The sequence below is a fragment of the Chiloscyllium plagiosum genome, unplaced genomic scaffold, assembly GCF_037043375.1.
Source record: "Chiloscyllium plagiosum isolate Xiang-an unplaced genomic scaffold, Cpla_swu_hap1 HiC_scaffold_8, whole genome shotgun sequence".
Classification (NCBI taxonomy): Eukaryota; Metazoa; Chordata; class Chondrichthyes; order Orectolobiformes; family Hemiscylliidae; genus Chiloscyllium; species Chiloscyllium plagiosum.
This window is the reverse complement of record NW_028270146.1, coordinates 39,951,762-39,967,305: the sequence shown is the minus strand read 5'-3', so window position 1 is coordinate 39,967,305 and position 15,544 is coordinate 39,951,762. Positions and strand designations below refer to the sequence as shown.

The following is a 15,544-nucleotide window of genomic DNA, read 5'->3' as shown; positions in this document are numbered from 1 at the left end:
GAAAGATACAAATGTTTAGGTTGATACCTTCTCTTAATCAAATAAAACCAGAGTTATTATGAAAGGATGTGCGGACATTGATGGACCTGAACATCTACTGACATGAATCAGGATAGTAACACAGCTCGACCCATCAACTTTCAGATGACCAGCTTTACTCTGATATTCTCATCTTCTGGTATCATATTTCCTAAATTTACAATATAATTGCATTGATGATGGAAATCTTATTGATATGAAGTGATACCCAGGACAAATGCATTAAATCAACAGAGCTTAGTAAAATTCTGACTCAAAATTAGAAAAGGGTTTGAGATAAAAAAAAAATCTGCAGCTCATTTGAATAACATCCAAAATACCAGTCTAAGTAACTTTTCTCATATTACAGACATTTCTTAATGAAATCCACAATGTGATCCACATCTGTCCCATGCAATCCTTTCTATCTGATCAGCCTGAACATAAAAACATTCCTGGTGTGTTTTGAACTTTCTACTTGGTCTTGAGCAGATCTCACTTGCTGCTTTTCTATACTTAAAAGATAGTTACAAATGTGTGGAGTTCTAAGTTGCACAAGTTTTGGAAAAGGAATCTGCTCAAAAAAATAAGTAGCCCTTTTATACTTGCTGCTAGCTAATAGATAATGGTAACAACTCTTTAATAAAAATGCTTCTAAAATTATAGTATATTTACAAGAGGCAACTTGTATGTTTAATGTTGATCTGATTAGCGACATGATATCACAATAGGGTGGCCAGGTGTAAATCCTCAAAATCCCATTGCTCGTGTTTTGTTTAAGAATATTTAATGCATGTAACAGTATTATTTCACAAAAGGAGGCACTTTCTTTTAAGTATCTAAAATCAGATCTTCCCGATGTGCATTCTTATTTTAATTAAACATAAAAAGCAACACGTCTTTGAAGTTCTCAATTACAATGTATTAGTTGCATACCTGATTATGTAGCTTAGCAATTTTTCAAAATTCCACAGCTGCATGAAATTGCCAGATAAGAAACTATACCAGTGGTGCTCTGCAGTATCTTTAAAATTTATTTTCCTATTAACAAATTATGTATGAAGATTTTTTAAAAAAAAACTGCATTCAAAAAAGATGAGAAATTCTCAAAACACTTTTGTACGTAAATCTGATCGGATCTCAAACATTTTCCAGTAAACAACTTTCCCCTAGTTTTAATCCTTGAGAAAGAAATTCACAGTCTTGGATAGTAAGTCCATTAAGATGCAATATTTTCCACTCTTTACTTTTAAAACGGAAAGGAACATCTCAGCACAAGAAATTCCAGTATATTATGTAGGTGGTGGGTAATACTGCCCATAGTTCCATGGTGCTGCATAATTGTACTGTTGGAGAAGAAAAAAAAATTAAATATACGATAGAAACTTCAAAATAAAAGCACTTAAAAACTTAATGTATTTTGGTGATCATACAATTTAAGCTTTCATTGTAAACATGTAGACTTCCAGATCAAGTATCATAGTCATATGTAAAGAAAAGCTTTGCCGATTTACTTTCGTTTACCCATCTGAGACATGAGCATTGAATTAGGCGAACTTTAGGCAGACCTATGCACATTAGACTGATTGCCAAAACTATTCTTTTGTTTAAATCCCATGGATTCAGCTGATAAATAGAATACCAGCCCAACATAAAGATTAGATTTGCATGCATGTGATATGTTGAAATTCAGCAATCAACTTAGCTGCTCAGTCTTCTTCTCTACTTCAGAGATTCTTAATGCTAAATATAAAATAATTGAGTTGCATAATAGTGTAGCACAAACTTGCAAAGTATTGCAAGTGATATTTAGAATTTAAGACTTTTCTAAAATACAAGAGTGAATTAACATTGAAAATTTAATTCTCAAATGAGGATGTTTAGCACCTCCTGGTTACTGGGAAAGTAGTTGTCTGCCATCATGAAGTACTGTAATCCATGTGGTGAAGATGCTCCGTCAGTGCTATCTGAGTGTACTTAGATTTTGGTCAAGAGATGGCAAAAGGATGTCAATACATCTTCAAATCTGGATTGTTTTAGACTTGGAAAATAATCTACTGTATTTCCCTGTGAGGCCTGAGATAGTGCTTTTTTAAAAAAAAACTTCACTTGTGGGACATGGGCATCTCTGGTGAGGTCAGTATTTAGTGCCCGTACTTAGTTGCCCTTGAAGGTGGTTGTGAGTAACCTTCTTGAACGGTTGTAATTCATATGTTGTAAATAAAAGCACAATGTTGTTAGGCAGGGAATTACAAGATTTTGACCCAATGACACTGAAGGAATGGTGATATATTTCCAAGTCAGAATGCTAAATGACTTAAGGGGAACTTGCAGGTGATAGAGTTTCCACGTACATGTTCTCATTCTATATGGTAATGGTATAAGTTTGGAAAGTGCGATGCAAGGATCTTTGATAACCTAGGAGATGCTGCAGTAGTAATCTTAGTGAGATGTTGCAGTGCATCATGTATTTAGCACACAATACTTGTACAGTGGAGGTGTACTACATTCATCGCCCAGACAGAATATCAATTAGAAATGGAAATCCTGATTAAAGTTGACGGAGAAAGTTGAAGGATAGCAACAGTTGTCATGACCTAATGACCATCTGAAACTTAACAGATTAGAGAGACATGGGATTTTTATGATCTGTATTTTTTGTTAAACAAACTAGACTATATAAGTTTGATGTTTTTACTACTCAGTCCTAAAAGTGAATGTGGAGGAAGTGACACCAGAGTAGTCGTCAGTACTGTTGGTTCAGGTCCCAGGGAGAAACAATATCCCTGAAGGAGTTGATTGCAAAATATCCAATTCAACATAAGTCAATATTTTCAAGTAGGGTTTTTTTTTTAAAAAAGTGTATTAGCACAAAACTGAACATGGAAACTCAGTCCTTCAAAGAAACCAGAAGTGAGTTGATGATTCTCAAACTACTTACCTGATACCAAGCATTGTAATTATATGCAGACTGATTAGCCTGTAAGTCCCCACTCATCAGCTGGGCAGATGCTAATGTTGCATCACTCCTTTGCTTTTTCTCCTCTGGCTCTTCTGACCTGTCACATATAAACACACACACACACACCTAAATTTATATAAAGCATTTCATTCTAGAACATATTTTAGAAGGAAGACTTATGTTGTGAAAATTTGGGATAACCATATTGGTGACAATAAATTGAAATGTATGTTAATTTTAATTCAAATATAATGAGGAATGTCCTATGGTAATAAAACTAGAGATACATTTAACAATGTTGATAAAGTTAGAACATCACTTCAACTCTGCAGCAACACTTTATCCAGACAAAAAAATTTAATAAAAAAAACTTTTCAATATTTGCCCAAGCTTCAGGCTTCACTTCTGCCTCATTCTTCCTTTCTCCAGCTTTTCCTTCCTTGCCCTCACTCCCAGCAGGCTAGTTATGGTAGTTCAATTTAAGTCTTAAAGTCCTCTTGTAATTTTGAAGCAAGAGTTCTGCTGCATGATTAAAAATCCATACACTTTAGCTTCTGCTTCAGGTACATCCAAGTCAACCCAGCCATGGATACATAAGGAGCTATTGGGGCAATGTCTGCGACCAACTCCTTCCTTATGAATGTTCCACTTGACCTCACCTAATTCAAAATTTCATATTTGCATTTTTTAAAAAGGGAACAAATTTGCTTTGTGATGCCACTTGTCAGCTTTATACTTAAGCCTCATTTCCTTATTTATTGCAATTCTGTCAACTCCTGCTACTCACCCAGCTTACCATCAGAAATTAAGTCCTTATTTTGACGTTCTTAAAACACTTTTCAAAAATTTGCACTACTGCCCAATTCTGGAGTTGTGAACGTTTCTATCAAAATAACTGCAGTACAACCCATTCTTCCCATTCCCACAGAAATTATATGAAAAATAAATTAGTATATCTGAAAAAAAAGATGTCAAGATAAAGCTTCTTGTCTTGCACACATCATCAGACAATTTCCAAGAAATACCAAAGTAAAGGGAAAACATTTATAATGCATGAAAATAAAAAAGTTGATTGATTCGCAAGTGGACTGATTAATAAAGGCTTTAATCACAGAAAGCAGATAAGGACCCACAGTTAGCTGCCAAGCTGTGTTTCATTTTTAAACCAGACAAACTGACCCCAATTGGTCAAGGCTCAACTGGTCTGAGATAAACCAGAAAACGAGTCAGAGTCCTACAGCATAGAGACACACCCGTTGGCTCAAATTGGTCCATCCACGCTAACCCCATTTCCCTGCACTTGGCCCATATCCTTCTAACCTATCCTATCCGTGTATTTGCCCAAATGTCTTTCAGAATGCTGCTAACGTACACTCCAAGCACTTTCGTTGACAGCTCATTTCATAGCCGTACCACCTCGGTGTGTTAAAAAAAAAGTTGCCCCTCAGGTTCCTTTTTATTCTTTCCCCTCTTACCTTAAAACTGATGACCTCTAGTTCTCGATTCCCTAAACCTGGGAAAAATACTGAGTGCATTCATCCTATCTGTGCCGCTCATGATCTTATACACTCCTATCAGATTACCCATCAGTCTCCTATGTTCTAAAGAAAGAAGTCCTAAATTGTCCAATCGCTTCCCCTAACTCAGACCCTCAAGTCTTGACAACATCCTTGTAAAATTTCTTCTGCTCATATTTTGTATTAAAACAAGTTTGATTAGATAAGATTAGATTCCCTACAGTTTGGAAACAGGCCCTTCGGCCCCACAAGTCCACACTGACCCTCCGAAGAGCAATTCATCTAGACCCGTTCCCCTACATTCATCCCTGACCAATGCATCCTACACTACGGGCAATTTACCATGGCCAATTCACCTAACCTGCACATCTTGGACTGAGGGGGGAAACCGAAGCACCTGCAGGAAACCCACGCAGACACAGAGAATGTGTAAACTCCACACAGACAGTTGCCCGTGGCAGGAATTGAACCCGGGTCCCTGGCGCTGTGAGGCAGGAGTGCTACCCACTGAGCCACCGTGTCTTTTCTAACATTACAAAAGGATCTTCATCAAATGGGCTGCAAAATAGCAGACGGAGTTCAATCTGGAGAAATGAGAGGTATTGCATTTCAGTACATACAGAGGACTTACACAATTAATGGAAGGGTCTTGGGCAGAAGTTGTAGAACAGACGAACCTCGGGGCTCAGATACCTGATTCTTTGAAGTCTGAACCACATATAGACAAGGTGGTTAAAGAGGTGTTTAGCATGCTTGCCCTCATCGCTCAGTCCTTTCAGTACAAGTTTTGGGATGTCATGTTAAGGTTATACAGGATTTTGGTGAAGCCTCTGCTAGAATACTGTGTCTAGTCCTGGTTGCCCTGCTACAGGAATGATATTATCAAACTAGACAGGGATCTGAAGATATTTACGAGGGAAGTAAGTAATCTAATCTAATTAGGGGTTTAAGATAGGCTAATGGTAGTCTCTTTTCCTAAAGATGGGGGATTTCAACACGAGATGGCATATTTTTCAAGAGGAGAGGAGAGATTTTAAAAAAAAAGGACATGCGGGGCAATTTTCTTTGTTACACATATAGTGGTTAGTGTGTGAAATGAATTTCCAGAGGAACGGAAGGATGCAGGTACAGTAACAACATTGTTTTGGAGAGATATGGGCCAGGAGCAGGCAGATGGGACTAGTTTAGTTTGGGATCATGTTTGGCATGGTCTGTTTCCGTGCTGTAATACTCTGTGACAGGGCCCTGTGCAGTAATATACGTGCATACATGTGAATTGTCTTGATGAATGCAAGGTGAAAGATTCAACAAAATATCTTTCTACAGCTACACTTTAGTTTCATACTAGCAAATATTTATTTAAAAATAAATTCATGATGCTGTACATCTCTATGACTCTATATCAGACTATAACCATCACCCAACCATATCACACTTCACAAAAAGTGCATCAAGATCATAGGTATGCATAAAAGTTAAATTCAGAAAAAGCTAAATGTTAGTTTTTCTTGCTACTTTGTCAGTACAATGAACATGTTAAAAAAAGGCAGCGACCACCATTCAGCCATTTAAACTGCTCCGTTATTTGAGGTTAATGGTTTACCTTTCATTTCAACTCCACTGCCGACACCCTTCAGATCCCAGATAAATTAAAAATATCAATTGCACATCTGGAAATGCCACTTCTAGTATAACAAGGCAGGCAAACAGATGCACGTCAGCAAACTAAATGCCAGAAACCAGCTTGATGGGCTAAATGACTTGCTCCCTTCACCATGCTTTGTGAACCACATTAGTGTAGCCTAGTCGTTTCCTTTTTTGGTGAATTATCTTAAATCACATAAATATTTGAATACCATTAGTTATTTTTATACAAATATAAATAGAAAAAAACTGCAGATTCTGGAAAACAGAAACAAAAGCTCAGCAGGTCTGGTAGCATTTGTTGGAAGAAATCAGAGTTAATGTTTCAGGTGCAGTCACCCTTCCTCAGAATGGTTCTATGGAAGGATCACTGCACCTGAAACATTAACTCTGGTTTCACTCCACAGATACTGCCACACCTGCTCAGCATTTCCAGCAATTTCAGTTTTTGTGTAAGTATAAAATTTACTTAATTAAATTGGCACCCTGACACTTTGGTAGTATGCTGACAATCCAGATTGTGTTGATTTATATGGATTGACTCATCATATATGTTTGGCTGCAAACAATAAAACAATTTTGCAAAGGGGTACCCACAGGAGAGAAGGTTCATTCAGGAAGTTTACCATGAAAAACAGCTTTTTACCAAAATAAAATTCAGTCAACTGTTATGGACTAAACCAGGCCACTCAAAACTTGGTTAAGCAGACAGTTCAGGCCATAACTTTGCAATTTGTTTCAGTAAGTGTGCAGTGAAAATTACCTGGAGTAAGTTAGCTAGGTTGACTACTTGATTTTAGAACAGGCAAAAATACATTCACAAAATTACAGAATGAAACACAAAGAACAGAATAAAGAACCCCTACAGAACTTAGCCTATCCAACTAGACCGAAGTAAGCTGTTCCTAATATACACAACAGTCCCAATAAGCACACTCTCTTCAAACACCAGTATAAGTACAACACATGCTTAAAGGTTGGAGGGGGCGCGAGAGAGAGAGAGTGGTGGGGGCGAGAGAGAGAGAGAGAGAGAGAGAGAGAGAGAGAGAGAGAGAGAGAGAGTGGTGGGGGCGAGAGAGAGAGAGAGAGAGAGAGAGAGAGTGGTGGGGGCGAGAGAGAGAGAGAGAGAGAGAGAGAGTGGTGGGGGCGAGAGAGAGAGAGAGAGAGAGAGTGGTGGGGGCGAGAGAGAGAGAGAGAGAGAGAGAGAGAGAGAGAGTGGTGGGGGCGAGAGAGAGAGAGAGAGAGAGAGAGAGTGGTGGGGGCGAGAGAGAGAGAGAGAGTGGTGGGGGCGAGAGAGAGAGAGAGAGAGAGTGGTGGGGGCGAGAGAGAGAGAGAGAGTGGTGGGGGCGAGAGAGAGAGAGAGAGAGTGGTGGGGGCGAGAGAGAGAGAGAGAGAGTGGTGGGGGCGAGAGAGAGAGAGAGAGAGAGAGAGAGAGAGAGAGAGTGGTGGGGGCGAGAGAGAGAGAGAGTGGTGGGGGCGAGAGAGAGAGAGAGAGTGGTGGGGGCGAGAGAGAGAGAGAGAGAGTGGTGGGGGCGAGAGAGAGAGTGGTGGGGGCGAGAGAGAGAGAGAGTGGTGGGGGCGAGAGAGAGAGAGAGAGAGAGAGTGGTGGGGGCGAGAGAGAGAGAGAGAGTGGTGGGGGCAGAGAGAGAGAGAGAGAGAGAGAGAGAGAGTGGTGGGGGCGAGAGAGAGAGAGAGAGAGAGAGTGGTGGGGGCGAGAGAGAGAGAGAGAGAGAGAGAGAGAGAGAGTGGTGGGGGCGAGAGAGAGAGAGAGAGAGAGAGAGTGGTGGGGGCGAGAGAGAGAGAGAGAGTGGTGGGGGCGAGAGAGAGAGAGAGAGAGAGTGGTGGGGGCGAGAGAGAGAGAGAGAGTGGTGGGGGCGAGAGAGAGAGAGAGAGAGTGGTGGGGGCGAGAGAGAGAGAGAGAGAGTGGTGGGGGCGAGAGAGAGAGAGAGAGAGAGAGAGAGAGAGAGTGGTGGGGGCGAGAGAGAGAGAGAGTGGTGGGGGCGAGAGAGAGAGAGAGAGAGTGGTGGGGGCGAGAGAGAGAGAGAGAGAGTGGTGGGGGCGAGAGAGAGAGTGGTGGGGGCGAGAGAGAGAGAGAGTGGTGGGGGCGAGAGAGAGAGAGAGAGAGAGAGAGTGGTGGGGGCGAGAGAGAGAGAGAGAGTGGTGGGGGCGAGAGAGAGAGAGAGAGAGAGTGGTGGGGGCGAGAGAGAGAGAGAGAGAGTGGTGGGGGCGAGAGAGAGAGAGAGAGTGGTGGGGGCGAGAGAGAGAGAGAGAGAGAGAGAGAGAGAGTGGTGGGGGCGAGAGAGAGAGAGAGAGTGGTGGGGGCGAGAGAGAGAGAGAGAGAGTGGTGGGGGCGAGAGAGAGAGAGAGAGAGAGAGTGGTGGGGGCGAGAGAGAGAGAGAGAGTGGTGGGGGCGAGAGAGAGAGAGAGTGGTGGGGGCGAGAGAGAGAGAGAGAGAGAGAGAGTGGTGGGGGCGAGAGAGAGAGAGAGTGGTGGGGGCGAGAGAGAGAGAGAGTGGTGGGGGCGAGAGAGAGTGGTGGGGGCGAGAGAGAGAGAGAGTGGTGGGGGCGAGAGAGAGAGAGAGTGGTGGGGGCGAGAGAGAGAGAGAGAGTGGTGGGGGCGAGAGAGAGAGAGAGAGAGTGGTGGGGGCGAGAGAGAGAGAGAGAGAGAGTGGTGGGGGCGAGAGAGAGAGAGAGAGAGAGTGGTGGGGGCGAGAGAGAGAGAGAGAGAGAGTGGTGGGGGCGAGAGAGAGAGAGAGTGTGGTGGGGGTGAGAGAGAGAGAGAGAGTGTGGTGGGGGCGAGAGAGAGAGAGTGGTGGGGGCGAGAGAGAGAGAGTGGTGGGGGCGAGAGAGAGAGAGAGAGAGAGTGGTGGGGGCGAGAGAGAGAGAGTGGTGGGGGCGAGAGAGAGAGAGTGGGGGGGGCGAGAGAGAGAGAGAGGGGGGGCGAGAGAGAGGGGGGGGGGGCGAGAGAGAGGGGGGGGGCGAGAGAGAGGGGGGGGGCGAGAGAGAGGGGGGGCGACAGAGAGGGGGGGCGACAGAGAGGGGGGGCGACAGAGAGGGGGGGCGACAGAGAGGGGGGGCGACAGAGAGGGGGGGGGCGAGAGAGAGGGGGGGGCGAGAGAGAGGGGGGGGGGTCAGAGAGAGGGGGGGGGGGTCAGAGAGAGGGGGGGGGCCAGAGAGAGGGGGGGGGGCCAGAGAGAGGGGGGGGGCCAGAGAGAGGGGGGGGGCCAGAGAGAGGGGGGGGGCCAGAGAGAGGGGGGGGGGCCAGAGAGAGGGGGGGGGGGGCCAGAGAGAGGGGGGGGGGCGAGAGAGAGGGGGGGGGGCGCGAGAGAGAGAGGGGGGGCGAGAGAGAGAGAGAGGGGGGGCGAGAGAGAGAGGGGGGGGGGCGAGAGAGAGGGGGGGGGGCGAGAGGGCGAGAAGGTGAGAGAGAGGGCGAGAGAGTGCGAGCGAGATTTCACACAACTCCCTGTTGAATCCCTCACCAGTTCAAGACTGAACTAAAACTGCTCAGCTCGAGAGCTGACTACTTCCCTTTCTTTATACGTCACTTCTAAAACATGACCACTTTGGCCTGAAACCTCATCTGTTTACATATGAACAAAAAGCCTCAAAATCCTTTTCATCTCTGTACCAAACCAGGCAGATCAGAGCTCAGCACGGTTTACTGCCCCTCTGAAAAAAAAGTCAAGAACAGAGTATCCTTGAGCCAAGGAACAGCTTTTAGAAAAATAAGGGAACAAGCTTTGTGACAACTAGAATAAAAAAAAACAAAACTTGCCCATTTTCTGCCTTTCTTTTAGATGACTCTTGCTCTTTTAAAAGCTGTTGATGATGATCATAAGCCACCATGAGTCTAGGAGACAGAAAACAATTAATGGCAGTTTCCAAGGATTTTCAAAATATTTCTGTGCATGTTTTAGTAAATTATGATATCACGGAGGATCATCTGAAATAACATTTGTTCTATCAGTACAGTTTCATTTAAAACCAGAATTCATGATGTTTAAGATAAAAAAAATTGTTAAATTTGTTGTTTGAAAGCGATGCTGACTTCCACAATTCTGTATCTAGTATCAATCACATTCAATAATTTGATTATTTTGTCCTCAAATTACTAACATGTAGACATTTCATATCATCTGATAAAGCAACAATCCAACTTCATTTAATCTAAAGTGGACTAACATGCAAACAAGAACAGAACTACAGATCCTGGAAATCTGAAACAAAAACAAATTGCTGGAGAGAAAAAAAATAATATCTGGCAGCATCTGTGGAATGGAAGAAGAGTTAATGTTTAGAGTGCAATGACCCTTCACAACCGATGGTCGCTAGGAAAAGGTTATACATATGCTGAAGACAGTGGGTGCGAGAAATGGGACACAAGAGGGGATGGGGAAGGAGTAAACAATAGGTAGAGATGGTATCCAACCACAGAACAGCAGTTGATCAGACAAAGGAATGAATAACTGAGCCAGGGAGGAAGAAAAGCTGCTATTGGGGGCCATTACGGGGTGAAATGGGCTGAAAAATGGGTTATTGGAGTCACTGGACTCTAAACATAGCATCTGTGGAGAGGAAGCAGAGTCAGTCACCCAGTTTCTCCAGCAATGTTGTTGGTTCTGGCCTGACATGCCTCAACTATGTTGCACATATCAACCAACACTGGTTGCGAGGTCAAAATATTTGAACACCTGCTCTAATTTCACTGTGGGTGGACCCACAGCTCAAAGACTGCATCCCACTGCCATCCTTTGAAGGCCACATGGGGACATGCAAGCAATATTGCCCTCGCTTGTAGTGCCCTTATTTCATGAAATAAACAAATACTGAGAATGCAAAAAGTTACCTTTTTACATCAGAGCCAAAGTCTTCCAAAAACTCAACTTTTCGCTGAGAGAAGGCTATTCTCGTTTCTATAGCCATTGAGCTACTTATTGCTTTATCAAAAGCATTCAGAATGTTTTCCTCATTCAGTTTGAGATCTGAATTGTATTCAAGTTCCAAAAGATTTAGATACAGTTTGGTACTTTCCTAAAAAATCACAAACAGATAAGACACAACCATCATCCAAATGTTTACAAACCAAATAATACTACCTAGTAAAAAGTTGGCAATATTTTACTCATTTCATAGAAACTAACTGACTACATTTAATTGGTGAGCTCCCAAGTCAGATTCCCAGTCTTGACAACAATTTGCACTTGGGCTTCCTTGGAGGAGTTGCACTCGTCTTAGACAGCCTGGAGAATGGGAGGGAAAATAAAAATCAGCATTTTTTTGAAAACCACATATCCTGAATTGGTGACAAATTTTTTGTCACAGGATGGGAGTAAGAGAACATACCCAGCTGAATACAGCATGGTATATGGTAGTAGAATAAAGCCATTAGAGCTGTCCCAGTGGGTCAAATTACTGAAGAAGATAATCTGAAAATACACAGCAATGACGAGAGTGAAAAATAGTTTGGTTTGAATTGCCCACAAAGCTGCTTGTGGAGAGTTTGTGTAATAGTCATAAGAATAACTCAGTTACACACTGAAGCACTTTACTAATGCAAAACAACATTTATATCCATCACTTGTCTCATATAGCCACCAATAGATAATAAGTTTTGCACAGGGTAGAGTCTTTTCTCAATAATTTTAAAAATAGATTCCTAACTAAATTAAAGAAAATGAAACACCCAATTTTCAGAAACTTAAAAAGTTGCACACAGTTTTTAAAATTTAAATGCTGCCACTAACTTGATTGAATTTTTTGAAGTAACAAAGAGGATTGATGACAACAGAATGGCGGAAGTTATCTATATGGACTTCAGTAAGACGTTTGACAATGTTCCTCGTTATAGACTGGTTAGCAAGGTTAGATCACGTGGAACACTAGCCATCTGGATACAGAACTTGCTTGAAGGGAGAAGACAGAGGGTGGTAGTGGAGGGTTGATATTCAGACTGGAGGCCTGTGACCAGTGGTGTGCCACAAGGATCGGTGCTAGGTCCACTACTTTTCGTCACTTATATAAATGATTTGGAATGAACATAGGAGGTATGGTTTGTACATTTGCAGATTACATCAAAATTGGAGCTGTAGTGGTCAGTGAAGTAGATTACCTCAGAGTACAACAGAATCTTGATCACATGGGATGAAGAATGGTAGATGGACTTTAATATAGATAAAAGTGAGGTGCTGCATTTTGGAAAGGCAAATCAGGATAGGACATGTACACTTAATGGTAAGGCTCTGGGAGTGTTGCTGAACAAAGAGACCTTGGAGTGCAGGTTCATAGCTCTTTAAAAGTAGAGTCTCAGGTAGATAAAATGAAGAAGAGAGAGTTTGGTATATTTGCCTTTAATGGTTAGAGCACAGAGTATAGAAATTGGGAGGTCATGTTGTGGCTGTACAGGACATTGGTTAGGCCATTTTTGGAACATTGCCTACAATTCTGGTCTCCCTACTGCAGGAAAGATGTTGTGAAACTTGAAAGGGTTCAGAAAAGATTTGCAAGGATGTTGCCAGGGTTGGAGGGTTTGAGCTATGGGGAGAGGCTGTATAGGTGGAGGCTGTTTTCCCTGGAATGCTGGAGGCTGAGGGGTGACCTTATAGAGGTTTATAGAATCACGAGGGGCATGATAGGGTAACAGGCAAGGCCTTCTCCCAGGGTGGGGGAATCCATAACTAGAGGGCATAGGTGTAAGGTGAGAGGGGAAGATTTAAGAAAGAAACCTCAAGGGCAACATTTTCACATAGTGTGGTGCTTGTATGCAATGAGCTGCCAGAGGAAGTGCAGAGGCTGGTACAATTACAGCATTTAAATGGTATTTGGATGGGTATATGAATTGGAAGGGTTTAGAGGGATATGGGCCAAGTGCTGGCAAATGGGAATAGGTTAGTTTAGGATATCTGGTGGGCATGGACAAGTTGGACTGAAGGGTCTGTTCCAGTGCTACACATCTCTATGACCCTATGACTTGCAAGCTTGTGACTTGCTGATATGGAAATTGGAACTGTAGTGAACAATGTACCCAGCAAGACTATAAATAGGCAGACTTTTGAAAGTACATTAGGAATTGGTCAACAATATTTCTCACTGAACTAATTAAGGATCAGCAATTCCCATGATTTCAGGCATGCAATCTCAGGGGGAGATGAGAAAGGCTCATAGGGATTTGAATAGTGCTGACATATTAGACTTTAAAACTATTATATTCACAATGTTTGAATTGTACTGCATTCTCCTTTTGTTACAGTATTGTATTCAACATTGTAAAAGGGCCAAGACCCACCTTGCTGGGTTTGAAATATATCATTCACCTCACTGAACCAGAGATGAGGGGATGGCAGATGGGATGGGGAGGCCAAGGGTAACAAATAAAACAGAATATAAATAACAAAATTTATCCACCCTGTCAGAGAAGTAATTCAAAAATGAAGCTGTTATCTCACCACATAAACAGATGAAAGCAAAACAACTGATCGCCAATATAAATCAAGCTGAGTAACATTTCTGTAATTCATTTATTATGGATCTATTATATAACAGTAGAGAATTAACCATTTCATGTTTGAGGGAAAAATTGCATGCAGTTGTTTCATCTTGGTTTCCTGCCATGCTCTATTAGTGGAACAGTCTTACAATATATTTAGGAGATAGTGCAAACAAGCAAGAATGCACACAGCTACTTTTGGAAGTGATTCTGTACTATAGATGATTCACCAGCAATTTTTATCTGGAACTGGTTAAAAAAAAATCTCAGCAGCCACTTTGATCCAATGAAACATAAACTCACAATTAAAACTCTAATTGAAAACAAAAAACACATTACAACTTTAATATAGAATAGTTAAAACATGTAACAATGTTAAGAGAAATAACAAGCTGCTCTTTAACCACAACAGAATGCAGACATGCTTCGCTGCTTTAGAAGCTAAATTTACACAAGTTGTTTTAATGCTGACATTTATGTAATAATTTCCATCATACCTTATCAAAGTCTATTGCTTCCAATAGGACCTTTCTGGCCTTAGGAAGACTTTTCTCTACTTTGAATAAAAGACGAGCCAACTTCACAGCATAGAAAGATGCTTCGTTGGGTGTTTTGCTGTTTTTAATTGCATCCTGTAGCAGAAATTCTGCTTCATCCATATTCCCATGGCGACGTTCTAAGCTTACTCGTCTCAAGCGGACCATAGCTAACCCTGGTACAGATTCTTCTAGCATTTTCAAGATTCTTCTAGCTTCATTAATGTTTCCTGGAACAGAAATAACAAAAAAATGCAGATTAAATGAATTCAATACTTCACAAACAATGACCATTGAAATCATACTGATGGAAATTCAGTTCCAAAGTGCAAGTCATTTTTCCCCATTAAGACATAAATCTACATCTATTTCAGTTAAATTCATCAAGGATTTATATCAAATGGAATTAAGCACCAGATTTTGATTTATATCTGCAATTACCTTGCTGCTCCTCAAAAGCTGCCCAAAGTAAATGTACCATGGGTTTCTTTGATAGATGCACTGTACATGCTCTGCTGTAGACATGTCTCACAGCTTCACTACTGTGGTTTTCCATGTATTTAGCATACTGAAATTTAAAAACACAGACATTCATTCTAACTCAAGTTCTTACTGACCTGATTATAGATTGCTAAATCATTTTAACTCCGATTTAGATGCCAATTACAAATTAATTGAGTTTAATAAAATTAATTGGGATTCACTTAGGTATAAAGATATGCAACAGGACAGTGATTGAACTAGGTGGTCTTTTGTAACATTTTGCTCTGTAAATAAAACAGACCAAAAATTGGCTCCAATGCTATTTAACTGGCTTTCCGGAATGGAAAACTGGATTTCTTGGACACCCAAGCTTGAAATAAATGACTCTTCATACTTTTGTAAACATGTTACATATAACTTGAATGACCTCAAATGATTGACTGCTTCAGTTGTTTAAAGGAGAAAATGCTTCTTGCAATAGAAGCACATTTTTAAAGGTGAGACGAGAATTTCTTCAGTAATTATCTAATTAAGAAATTAGCAGTAATTTAAAAAAAATACAGACAGGGAGGCTTGCACGTGGAATGAACTTCCTAAGTGGTGATGTGGGTACAATTACATTTAAGACATTTGGACAAGTTCAAGAATAGGAAAGCTTAAGGGATACAGGTCAGGAGCAGGGACTAGTTGGTTTGGGATTACACTCGGCATGAACGGGTTGGACCGAAGTGTCTGTTTCCGTGCGGTCTGATTCTAGTAAAAATAGGCATTCAGGGTCCAACACTAACTGGCATCACAACGTTTGGGCCATCATGAAGATTGTTTCATGTCATGTTATGTTATAGTCCAATACAATGTATTATAAAATATAATGTACAGACTCAGGCCTTTACATACCAAGT

General features: G+C 41.7%; 1 protein-coding gene across 5 annotated transcripts in view; it reads right to left on the bottom strand.

Annotated features, from left to right (window-relative positions):
* Positions 1–1,031: 1,031 nt before the first annotated feature.
* prpf39 (PRP39 pre-mRNA processing factor 39 homolog (yeast)) overlaps positions 1,032–15,544 on the bottom strand; it is a 78,975-nt gene continuing 64,462 nt past the window's right edge. Inside the window, exons 9-14 of one of the 5 annotated variants that reach the window (XM_043697301.2) lie at positions 14,601–14,727; positions 14,121–14,389; positions 10,987–11,171; positions 9,916–9,990; positions 2,960–3,077; positions 1,032–1,364 (exon numbers count right to left, since the gene is read on the bottom strand). In XM_043697301.2, coding sequence (XP_043553236.1) covers positions 1,311–1,364; positions 2,960–3,077; positions 9,916–9,990; positions 10,987–11,171; positions 14,121–14,389; positions 14,601–14,727 — 828 coding nt within the window. In that variant the 3' untranslated portion in view covers positions 1,032–1,310. Of the gene's footprint in view, positions 1,365–2,959; positions 3,078–9,915; positions 9,991–10,986; positions 11,172–11,285; positions 11,381–11,483; positions 11,567–14,120; positions 14,390–14,600; positions 14,728–15,544 lie in introns of those variants that run through there. The other 4 variants (XM_087989731.1, XM_087989730.1, XR_015757880.1 and 1 more) reach the window with 4 other exon arrangements.